At 41.1% G+C, this 12,820-nt stretch overlaps 1 protein-coding gene across 1 annotated transcript in view; it reads left to right on the top strand.

The window, feature by feature from the left end:
- SUGCT (succinyl-CoA:glutarate-CoA transferase) overlaps positions 1-12,820 on the top strand; it is a 774,528-nt gene that overhangs the window by 334,182 nt on the left and 427,526 nt on the right. The window contains exon 11 of the mRNA XM_043588522.1: positions 6,951-7,048. Coding sequence (XP_043444457.1) covers positions 6,951-7,048 — 98 coding nt within the window. The remainder of the gene's footprint in view (positions 1-6,950; positions 7,049-12,820) is intronic.

Here is a 12,820-nt window from a genome sequence, read left to right as displayed (position 1 = left end):
AAGGCCTTGGAATAGTTTGAGATAATTTTATATTGAAGATTTTACATTTTTGGCATCACTTAGACACTTTTTTTATTTGATGTCTTTACTACTTACCTAGATTTTAGGGTTTTTTATATTTGCTTTTATTTAAGTCTTTAGGTTCCCGTTCACTATTTCCAGTTCTAGTCCCAGAAGTATGATCTAGCTTTAAAAATATGTATTTAAGTTTTTATTTTAATTTTTCTTTCCTGTAGGGGAAAGGCCTCACCTGTTGAGGACGTTTTAATTTTTTTGCACTCCTCATACATACCACTGTGAACTTCCGGCGTTATTAAAGATGCCCAAATATTCCTTAGAGGAGCCTTCTTTATTGCAGTTAGCCTGCTAGAACCTTCTGTATTGCAGTTAACCTGCTATGCACAAAAATTCTTTATTGTGGTGCCTCTTTTACAGGAGAGGGTAGGGAGCGCAGCTCAAAACCACAGCAAAGGGGTGGGATGTACCAGGGAGAAGGTGACAAATGGAGCTGGTTCCTATGGCAGGGAGGGCTAGAACATCTGAGGTGGGGAAGAGGGAGCTTTCATAACGGTGACTCTGAGTAAGTGTAGAGAAAATCGATTCAAACATTTGATCCAGGATCAAAGAATCTTTATTATGAACGGTCAACGTTAAAAATATGAAACATACGGAAGCCGTTGCCTGTGAAGTCATTTGCGTACTCTAGCCACAGAGATGTAAAAGCCAGTTCATTGCTATAAATGAGTACAGATTTTCTTCCTGGGCCATATGTTTTGGAGTTTTCTCTCTCCAGAAAGGGGGGCGGGGTGGGGGGGGGTAGAAATTACTGGTTGACATATTCTTCACTGTTGAAAATAACTGTACTGAGCTCTTTTTATTTTTGATTCATTACTGCTGATCAGTTTGAAACTTTTGAACTTCCTCATAAATATCCATAAGAACATTTTTTTTGGAAAAGATTTTTATTTCAAAGCAGAATATTTGCCGTAAGTCTGAGTACTAAAATATGACTTACTGTGCTGGTGTGTTAGGATACGTTTGTTTAAAAGGAGACCATCAGAGGGCCTTTGAGAGTGGTACACTTGACCTTGTTTTTCCATATGTGAGTTAGGAATGATAATCCCTGTTATGAGCCCATAAGACAATGTCTATCAAATTCTTTGAAACACTCAGAAGAAAATTTTTATGTGTCCAGGATTTTAATGCTATTTACATCGCTTACTAGGCATCTTGAGCGAACATTGCAATCTGATTGATTTTTTTTTTAACCTTCATAATTATATCCTTACATGTAAACTTGCCCTATAAAACCTTTTAACCTGAGAAAAATGCTCTGATCCCTTATGCCATGTATAGTGGGTTTCTTGTAAGTATTTTTGGTTCAGATTTATCTGTTGCAAAGGGGCTTGTGATTCAAATTGACCTTACGGAAGATGAAGTTCCCAGGTTTTCACATGATGTCCATCAATTGTTCTTTTGCCAATTAAGGCCCGTCATAAAAGATAGGGTGGCTCGGGTGCCTGGGTAGCTCAGTCGGTTGAATGTCAGACTTCAGCTCAAGTCATGATCTTGCAGTCAGTGAATTTGAGCCCCCCACATCAGGCTCTGTGCTGACAACTCACAGCCTAGAGTCTGCTATGGCTTCTGTGTCTCCCTCTCTCTCTGCCCCTTCCTTACTCATGCGCTCTCTCTCTCTCTCTCTCTCTCTCTCTCTCTCTCTCTCTCTCTCTCAAAAAATAAACAAACATCCAAAAAAAAAAAAAAAGAAAAAAGATAGGGAGGCTCTACCTCCTAGGGAGAAATACAGCAGTATTGTCTGTGATGAACGAGTAGAATTTACTTGGGCCTAATCTCTTTCCAAAATTGAAATAGATCTACTGGTTGACTAATACTTCTGGGGCAGGGGGTCCTATTAAGGAGCTCTTATTGTCAGGAATTAGGGTGAGAACAAGAGCAATTGGGTTCAAGGCTTGGGGTTCAGAAAATCTTCCTGCATATAAACCGAACCTTGGCTTAGAACAAATCCCATTTTATGTCTCTTAACGTGATACAGAAGAGTAGGCAACATGAGCATATGTAAGCTATTTTAAGCTGATTGATGCCAACACTAATGGGTATTCCTATTTGAAGTACATTGACATCCTTTCAAAAGTCATTTAGACTGAAAGTTTCTTTTATTGGAGGCAATATGCATTGGTTCTCAACTCTAGCATGCATAGGAAATCTCCTTGAGCTTCATACCCAAAGATTTTGACTTAGTATGTCTGAGGTGGGGTATGGGAAACTTCAATTTCAGTAAGCATTGTAGCTGATTTTGGAGCAGGTGTTTTTAGGATGTTATAGCATAGTTCTAAGGCATACTGTGAGTCTTGGAGCTAGTCAGGTGACCTCTGGCAAGATGCTTAATCTTTGTTAAGCATCTGTGTTCTCATGACAAAATGAAGATTATAATACATGACTATGCTAATATATAAATTTTGGGATTTTGCAAGAGTTAGATTGGATAAGTAAAATAGTCTGTCTAGTCCTGACTCACAGTATGCACTTAATAAATGGTCTCTATAAAAATTACATTTGTAGGGGGGGGCATCTGGGTGATTCAGTCGGTTAAGCAACCAACTCTTGATTTCTGCTCAGGTCATGATCTCTTTGTGAGATTGAGCCTCCTGTAGGGCTCTGTATGGACAGCACGAAGCCTGCTTGGGATTCTCTCTCTCCCTCTCTCTCTGTCCCTCCACCCCCCCGCCACTTGCTGTCTCTCTCTCTCTCTGTCTCTCTTTCTCTCTCTCTCCATCTCTCAAAATAAATAAATCTTAAAAAATTGGGTTTGGAGAATCTGGTTCTGGTTAAGATAAAGTAAGCACACTTCTCCCTATCTCTTCCGTTGAACGCAGCGATAAAACCTGGATAGAATGCACGGAGCATCTATGAGAGGGTGTAAGAGGGCTCTGAGAAGTAAGTAGTAGGAGGAGAATTGGGGAAGAACACCAGAATTTAAAGTATCTCTAAGGCAGCAGTAAGTTTCTCTGCAATGACTTCCTTATATAGTGGAGCCTGAAACATGGTAGTAGGCACTAGGAAACAGAGCTGAGCCCTACGAGATGCCCTTTCTTCCTAGAGTGAGGACCACAAAAGTGAGCTCTAATAGCAGAGAGAGTGTGGAAATCCTCCGTCTTTTCTCCCTCTCCATTTTCTCATGCCCCACCCCACAAACAACCCCTGTAATGGCATCAGCAGATGAACAGGAACTAAAACTCTGAGGAAGGAGAACTTTCCTCTTTATCTCTGAGCAGTGATCCCCCAGAAAGAGGGGTGAATCCCTGTTGCCTTTTTCTCTCCCCCCACTGCTTGGCCTCCACCCTGCAAGTCTGCTGAGGAGTAGGCTACCTAAGGGGGACCCCCAGGGAACTGGAAAGAGACTGCAGAGAGGCAGGAGCTGTGGAAAGCAATCCTTGAAGTTGTTGGTGAACCCCTCACTCACCTCTGAGCTGCACATACAGTGATCTGGTGCTAACCAGCACCCCAGAGGAGTTGGGGACTGAGTTAAGGAACAGATGACTGCCCAGGTGGCAGCATGACCATTAAGTAGGGCACATGTGGGACAGATTCGAATAGCACTGCATGCGCTCAGAACTCCACTACCTCTAGAACCAAAGCACACCAAAGGTGGGTTGTGGGACTCACAGCCTGGACCTCACCAGGTCAACTGCTTGCTAAACACAATAACAACAAGATTTTTCTGTAGGATTTAAACAAGACCCAGAGGCTCATAATATAATATTTAAAACGTCCAGGATACAATCCAAAATTACTCAGCATATGCAGAGCCAGAGCTTGCATGAGAAAAGACAGTCAATAAATGCCAATGCCAAGATGACACAGATGTTGGAATTAATTTACAAAGGCTTTAAAACAGCTATTATAAAAATGCTCCGATAGGCATCACAGACTTTGTGGAAATAAATGGAAAAATAGAAATGTCCCGCAAAGAAATAGAAGATATGAAGAAGAACCAACTAGAAATTCTAGGATGGAAAAATACGGCCACCAAATAAAAAAAAATCTCCTCACTGGGTGAGCCCAATAACACAATGGGGATGACAGAGGAAACCAGTCATGGAACTCGAAGATAGATAAGTAGAAATCATTCAGTCTGAACCACAGAGAAAGAAAAAAAGAGTCTCCTCCCCAAAAGTCTATGCTGAAAAAATATTTGAAGATGTAATTGCTGAAAACTTCCCAAATTTGGCAAAAGACAAAAACCTACAGATTTAATAATTTCAGCGAACCCCAAATAGGATTAACCCCAATAAATCCATGCACAAACACACCCAAGACTACCTGCTGAAAAGGAAAGACCAAGGCAGATGTTTTGAAAGCACCCGGAGAAAAATGATATATTACCTGTGGGGGGACACGGACACAATTGACTGCAGATTTTTCGTAAGAACCTGGGAGCCCAGAGAGAAGTGGCACAGAGGTGTCCACCCTGAACTCTATATCCGGTAGAAATATTCTCAGAAAATGAAGGTTAATTAAAGACATTCTCCCTCCTTGTCTCCCTGACTTCCTCTTTCCCATCCTTCTCTTTTGAACAAACCCATACTTCATTATTTCTTTTGGGGGAAAATGTACCTCGTTGGAATGCTTCACATGGATTTAGTGCTCAAGATGTCAGGCACTTTCACTGACATGACTTCATTCCGTCCCAGGCAACACTGCTTCGAGCACATAAGGAATGGTTGTGATCACAGCACCCGGAATGAAGCGGTCTCTCTAGGAACATTTTGAATGGCAGCGTGGCTGAACACAGAACGATAATTATTGTGACCCACTCTTTCGTATCAACTTTCAAATAGAAAAGAGGTCTAATATGTCAAGTTTAGAGAAGGACATATGAGGATATCCTGGTTCCCACTGAGTAAAATCACTGAGTGTTTTTTTTTTGTTTTTTGTTTTTTTAACATTTATTCAGTTTTTGAGAGACAGAGAGAGACAGAGCATGAGGGGGGAGGGACAAAGAGAGAGGGAGACACAGAATCCAAAGCAGGCTCCAGTCTCTGAGATGTCAGTACAGAGTCCAATGTGGGGCTCTAACCCACAAACTTTGAGACAATGACTTGAGCCAAAGTCAGATGCTCAACTGACTGAGCCACCCAGGCGCCCCACTGAGTGTTTTTTATTTTATTTTTTTAATGTAGCTTATAGTATTTCTGGGTGAGGCTAGATTTACAGATTTAACCTGTGATTTGGTGAAGGCACTTGCTTTTTCTTGAAATGACTTATTCATTCTTGGGGAGGGAAGGGGTTTCCATTCCTGGACAAGGCTGGAGGCCATTCTGGGATCAGGTGTGGTGACAGGGAGGGTTTGAGAAAGGACGCTGTATGTGGTGTCGCTTTTTAAACTCTGCGAGAGTAACGCTGTCTTTATTATTCCTAAAGGAAATGAATAAGTGAACCATGCAAAAGAGAAATGACACTGTGGAGATGCTCTCTTTACTCCAGGGAACCTTCTTCACTTCTCTGTCCTTTGCGAGATGATTAATGGATTGATTTTATTTAAACTGTGGGAAACAAATGAAACCATTAAATGTTTATATTTAAAGCAAATACATTACTAGAGGTAGTGAAGCTTTCTGTGGGCCACATGGCCTGCCCGGAACCCATAAATGCTCCTTCTGACTTTCCAACACAACTGCCAAACACTGCCTCCACACATTCTTTATAAAACTTCTTTTCCATTCCAAATCCACTTGGTACTTTCATTACAGTCTTGTTAAAATTGCAAGATGTCCGAAGGGACTTGCAAGATAGATTTCCCTTTATTGAGGAGGAGCAAAAGAGGAAGTGTATAAAAGCATTTCTATTTGTTATTCCTTCAGGGAGACATATTAAAGAAAAATAGTGACACTTCTATAGGAAGAATATCTTTTAATTTGACATTATTTTAATGGTGAGCATTTGGGGCAAATGTATATGCTTTTCCTCTATTTTAGCACCTTGTACAACATCCTGGATTGGACTTCTGGGACAGATAATATTATTTTATTTACATGTGGAACAAATAAGTAAATGTACCTACAAGATATATGTTGATCATGGGCTTTGTGAAAGTGCAGACAAGTACTTATGATATTGGTTCTCAGAATTAGGTCTGTTTTATCCAGTTTTGTATCTCTCTACTTACTCTCTCCAGACAAGCTTATGATGGGGATCTGATAACTCTTTCTATGCTCCTGTTTGTAGGTACCTACACAAATGTAGCAAAAACTTCTCATAAATGACAAACTCAGTCACAACATTACCCATATTAAAAAATTTTTTTGTACCGTTTATTCATTTTTGAGAGACAGAGAGACAGAGAGTGAGTGGGGGAGGGGCAGAGAGAGAGGGAGACACAGAATCCGTAGCAGGATCCAGGCTCCGAGCTGTCAGCACAGTCCGACATGGGGTTTGAACTCACTGACCGTGAGAATATAACCTGAGCTGAAGTCAGATGCTCAACTGACTGAGCCACCCAGGCCCCTCAACATTACCCATCTTGACTGCATGATCCTTCCCTCTATATTCCTTTGCTGTTCTATATGCTTTTGTCTGGAAGCATAAAGGTCAGCAAAGGATGGTGTTGGGAAGGGTGTGGTAGTCGCTGAACACTTGCACTCACAGGCAGGTACCCCCCAAATCGTGAATTATACATTAAGATTATTTTTCCTGGGGGCGCCTGGGTGGCTCAGTCACTTAAGCATCAGACTCTTGATTTCCTCTCAGGTCATGATCTCAGGGTTCATGAGTTCAAACCCTGAGTCAGGCTCTGTGCTGATAGCACAGACACTGCTTGGGATTCTCTCTCTCCTTCTCTTTCTCTCTCTGTCCCTCCACCTCCCTCTTGCTCTTTCAAAAGTAAGTAAATAAATAAATAAATGTTAAAAAACATTATTTTTCCCTTTTAGATCTTGAATTTGCCTGAACTGATTGATGACTCCAAGTATAAAACTAACCACCTTCGGGTACAGAATAGAAAAGAGCTTATCAAAATACTATCTGCACGGTAAGCTTGGATCTACTGTGTGTACACTTAAGAATTAATGTCATTAGCATTTACCTGGGGTTTTTTTTTGTTTGTTTGTTTTTTTGGTGTCCTTTTTTGCCTTATTTAAATTAACTTGTATTTCTTTAACATTTCACAAAGCTGGTTAGTGGAAAGATATTTCAAAGCCATTTTTTTCTTTATTTGAAAACATTTTACATGTCTTATTAAGTACTGAGTCATAACAATGATATAAATAAGAAAGTCAAATGACTTGAATTAGTTTGCTCTTCTGTAGCATGTGAGTGTTTGGGATTAGTCTATTATGAATTCTAATAACAACAATACTGCTAGTAATAATGATTACTAGTAGTAATAATGATTTAACATTTTTTTTTACCTTTTACTGTTTAAACAGTCTACATATCTGACCCCTTTAACCCTTACAATCATTCTGTGAGGTAAATTCTATTCCTATTTTACAGATAAGGAAACTGAGGCAAAGAACGGTGAAGTCAAAAGTTTGTTGGCTTTTCTGTTCTCCTGTGCAGTTTATCATGATGACGTTTGGAAAATGCCAGATTGAGTTATGGGTCATAAAGGATTAATGCTAGTCAATTAGAGCATTTGATTTCCAAATTATAACATTCATGTCAGGTTTTGCTTTCATTAAAACCTGTATCAGTCCTTCAGGTATCCCTCAGAAAAGGGTACCAATCCTGCATATTTCCTACCAGTTTCGCTTTTGTTTATGTCTAAACTCCATCTACAGAATAGGCATCAGGGTTCTTGTGGATCTAAATGCCCACAGAAGTGGTTCTTCAGTACGGAACATTTGCTGTCATCATGCCCATGAATTAAGTACTTTTGTTCAAATATCATATCTTGTCTTTTGAAAGGGCCCTTGTTTTTCTGTGTAGTATGTACCAAAGTTCTTAGACAGTAAGATTCTGCTACTGTAATTTTTATTTCTGTCCCCTTGGTATTTGGGGATCTCTGTGTGAATCAGCAACAATTCATTACCTATTTGCCCTTTCCTGGATCGCAGACACTTCTCTGCAATGCCTGTTTCGCCTTGTGCCCCATGCCGGTCGATCAGCGGGGGGCTCTGTGTGGGACTGATGTGCAGAGAATGCAGGAGCCAGAATCGGGCTCCCCTATCCCGGTCGTTTGTTAAATATCAGTCTGATTCTACCACAGAGCCTGAGAGCCCTCAGTCATTAACCTTTCTTCACATGAGAATTGGCCATTTATTTCTGCTCTTTGCCTCTCATTTAATTCATTGATAGGACTTTTTCCTTTCACACCACGGATACCCACTTTCAATAATAGGCATTTGTGAGAACCTTATCAAAAGCTCTTTGAGAGTCTAAATAGATCGTATCCATGCTGTGAGAAGTGGACCCAAGAAAAATACAAAACCGAGGCAGATAAAAGTGTCGTCTTCGTACTCAGCTGCTGGCCCCTTTTATAACATCAGGGGCCACAAAGTTACATTACTGGTTTCCCATGTCCTAAGATTTTTCTTCCTTGCTCAATTCTGTGACAGAATTCTGCTGTAGAAAGACTTTTAGTAGCATCTGTAATAGATTAATTTCTATTTTCTCTCTTCATTGTGAATTACATAATTTGTCGCCTTCTTCTTTCTACTCTTACGCACGCAGAAGTGGAAGTTTCCTCATTGTGGAAACCCATAAGGTTCTTACGTCTTTATTCAGGGCTTAACAAGGAGTTAAGGAATCCAATCACAAGGAAGAGACTGGGGGGTTGTCTTCAGAGAGGAAATTCGATAGGGGAGGTCACATTATCACAGGTCCTGCTGTTAAAGCACAGACCACAGAGAGCCTGCACTGTTTGGAGGCTCTGTTGTGCGAGTGTGTTGATGTTTTTTGGTGCTCTCTTGTGGTAAGCAGTCTTCAGTCTCCGCCAGCTCAAGTCTCTTCTGTGTGATGGATCAAACAGTGATGAGCGGGGAAGATTAGGATATGATTCATTCCCATTTATGACCTTGTCGTTTGTTTTTCTGAACAAATGTCACTGGATTCACCGGTACTGTTCAGTGCCTGGCTTTCAGGGGGTCTCTGTGAAAGTTTAAAAATGCATCATTTTCATTAGCCGATTGTATGTTTTCTATGAAAATTGAAAAATGTTTAGTGGCTCTCTATTATAGGATGAAAGCTGGTCTTTTTAGCCTGACGTCATGGTCTTCCACAGTCTGACGTGGTTTTTTCTTTCCACCTTTTCTCAACATAAAGGCCCTGCTGTGGCCACACTCCCATTCGGTGGGGTCTTTTGTTCTCTGTCTGGAACGCTTCCCAGACTCACTACGATTCTGAAACATAGTCGTGCTTCCAAGGTCAGTTCCACAGCTTCATGAAACCATCCTCAAATGTCCCTCTTTGGGGTCCCAGTCAGATGACAACACTTGCAGAAAAGCAGGTGTCCTTCCGTGCTTCGTATCCAGCCTACCAGTTATCAAACACAAACAGAATCGGCATTAACTTATTGGGAATGGTTCTGTCAGAGGTGTGCTTGACACGCTGTTCTTTTCATTCCGCAGCAGAACCTGTGAATCACAGACACACTAGCTCCCAACCACAGAAAGGAGGCAGGGAGAAGGGAAGGGGAGAAAGCAGCACTGAGTAGATGCTTTTAATTATCAGGAAAGCATTATTATTCCCACTTTACAGATGAATATTCTGAAGTGTAGGGAGGTTAGTCTCAAGGTTAGAAACATAGTGAATAGTTTAGAATTCAAAAGGCTGTATCTTTTCCATATGTCATATTGCCTCCCCTAAAGTGGTGCACGGAACGTTACCCTGTCTTTGCTTATTTACTCAATAAATATTTATTGATCACTAGGGATAGAGAATAAACGAAACAAAGAACATTGGTGAAAAATATTGCAGGGAAGGAAAATGAGGAGTGCCAAAAGTTGGTTGTGAAGCTATTTCATTTAAGCTGGTCACAGAGAGCTTCTCTGCTTAAGGGACATTTGAGCAGAGTCCTGAAGGAGGTGAGGGAAGGGACCTGCAGAGAACTGGAAGAAGCTCTTTAGGCAGCAGGTGCATGGGTGGGAGTTTAGGGAGTACCAGAGAGGACAGTGAGCCCAAACTCAGTGATCAAAAGGAAGAGTTGGGGGAGGTGGGTCCAGAGAGAGAGAGAGAGAGAGAATGGAGGGATGTGGGTCCAGGGTGGGTCCAGGGAGACAGTAGAGAGAGTAGGGGGAGGTGGCCAGCAAATCATGTTTAAAATTTATGATAGACTTTATAACAAAGTAGTTTCTTAAACTCATGAAATGAAGGGATTATTTTCATCATATAGTCAGTTTGCTTCTCAGCCACTACTATTTTCTATCCAACCTGAAGACACATTTTTTTCCAGTTTGATTGAGACATGCCTGACATATAACCGTGTATTAGTTTAAGGCATACACCATCATGATGTGATATATGCATGTATTGCAAAATGAGCATCCCAGTAAGTTTCGTTGACACCCATCACCTCACAGTTACAGATTTCTTTTTCTTGTGTTGGGTTTTAAAATCTCTCCTAGCAACCTTCACATATACAGTATTGTTAACTACAGTCCTCTTTGTGTTCTCCTATGGAATTCATAGAGTCTTTTGAAAGCCTACCAGGAAAGCCAGTCGCTTACCTCACTTTTCTGTTATTCCTGCTAAAAATCGTGTGATGCTTCTCTCTGAGCAGCCAGGCTCATTCAGGAAGGCAGCTGCATGTTTTTGTCATCCTCTGCGTTTTCCACAGACAGCACACAGTGTGTCTCAGGTGTTCTCAGGTGTTACTATTTCCCACCCCCCCACCCCCGCCCCCCACCAGGCCGGCCCTGAACAAGTTTTGCTTTTTTTAAATTTCAAGATGGGAGACTTTTCCCTTGGGCTTGCCGTTTTATCCAGGGTGTTGCAGAACGTCTGTTTACCCAGCTGCTAAGACTGAAAACGGTGCAAGGAGAAAGCATGTTAAAAGTCCCCAGCTAAAACAGAAGAGACATAATAGAGACTAATCCAGGGCCCGTTAAAACAAACCCCTTCTCTGCAGCTCCCAGGAGCAATAACTCCTAAATCGGGGCCCCTGACACACTGAATCAGCACTTTTGCCACCGTGAGGGCCTCAAGGGAGAGAGTGAACATCATAACCTGCATTGAAACCAAGAGGAGAAGGTTAAAGATGTTGTGTTAGTAGTTGGGGAAAATAAGAGGAAGACATGAAATGAGGAAGGAGAAGAGGAGGAAGGAGAAGAGAAATGATGGAGAAAATAGAAATATAATTTGCTTTATTTCTCTCCCTTCCTTTCTTCACTGTTACTGGCCACTGGCTGTGTGCCCTTGTCCTGCAGCTACAGAGATGAAACAAAAGATCTGGGCTTGTGAGGAGTTCATGATCTAGTTAGGAAAATAAGCAGGTAAAGCAGTGGCTTAAGTAGTGTTTGCTCAGGGCAACTGGTAAACACACTCACAGGGTGCCCGGAGCCCAGAGAAGGGTAACTCCCTCAACGTGGGCAAGTCCAGGAAGGCTTCCTGGAGGTGGTGCCACCCGAGATGAGTCTTTTTTTTTTTTTTTTTAATGTTTGTATATTTTTGAAGGAGAGAGAGACAGAGCATGAGCAGGGGAGGGGCAGAGAGAGAGAGAGAGAGAGAGAGAGAGAGAGAGAACACAAGGCAAGCTCCAGGCTCTGAGCTCTCTGCACAGAGCCCAACACAGGGCTTGAACTCGCAACCTGTGAGATCATGACCTGAGCTGAAGTTGGATACTTAACTGACTGAGCCACCCAGGCACATACCCCCCTGCCCCGCCCCAGATGAGTCTTGGACAAATAGAATGAGGTGAAGAGAAGAGAAAAGAGAACTCAAAGGAAGAACTATCTGATCAAGTGGAATTTCACAGGGAGAAAAAAAAAAAATAAGTCATAGGAGAAGAAAAAATAAAGTAACTTGGAAAGAAACTGATGACAACTTTTAAATTGATTTTTGATAAATGCTGCACATGTTAAGCAAGTGTCTGTCAATATAGTCCTAGTGAAGGCGTTACTAAAAAGTTGGTTACACTAAGATGATATAAATAAAAATTAACAGTGTAAGATAAACTTACCTTTTTTACAATGCTGTGACAATTCCTTTAGTGAAATAGTAATTGGTTTTGGTTTTGAATGATCTGATTTTTCTTAAGTTTCTGATATGTGATTGAATATTTACTTACTTTCAGAGTTTACTGTATTAAAAAACAGTGAAATTTTTTTTATTAAAAAAATTTTTTTTAATGTTTATCTTTGAGAGACTTTGAGAGAGATGGAGAGACAGAGTGTGAGTGGGGGAGGGACAGAGAGAGAGGGAGACACAGAATCCAAAGCAGGCAGGCTCCAGCCTCTGAGCTGTCAGCACAGAGTCCGACATGGGGCTGGAACTCATGAACCGTGAGATCATGACCTGAGTTGAAGTTGGACACTTAATCGACTGAGCCACCCTGGCACCCCAAAAAACAATGAAATTAAGTGCTGGAGTTCAGGGCCTTCTAAGCGGAAGTGCTAAATAAATATTGGTGAACTGAATCAAAGGTTTATTAAAGAGTTTCATCTAATCTGATCACTTCCAAAATTTGATATCAAATTATTTTATTTTATTTTTAAATTTAAATTTAATTTTATCATTTTATTAATTTTTTTATTTTAGAGAGAGAGAGGGTACAGGAGAGTGGCAGAAGGAGAGAGAGAAAATCCCAAGCAGGCTTCATGCTCAGTACAGAGCCCAATATGGGGCTTGATCCCATGATGCTCAA

The sequence above is a fragment of the Prionailurus bengalensis genome, chromosome A2 (genome assembly GCF_016509475.1).
Source record: "Prionailurus bengalensis isolate Pbe53 chromosome A2, Fcat_Pben_1.1_paternal_pri, whole genome shotgun sequence".
NCBI classification, from domain to species: domain Eukaryota; kingdom Metazoa; phylum Chordata; class Mammalia; order Carnivora; family Felidae; genus Prionailurus; species Prionailurus bengalensis.
Note: the sequence above shows the minus strand (reverse complement) of the source record. Positions and strands in the feature narration are given on the sequence as shown.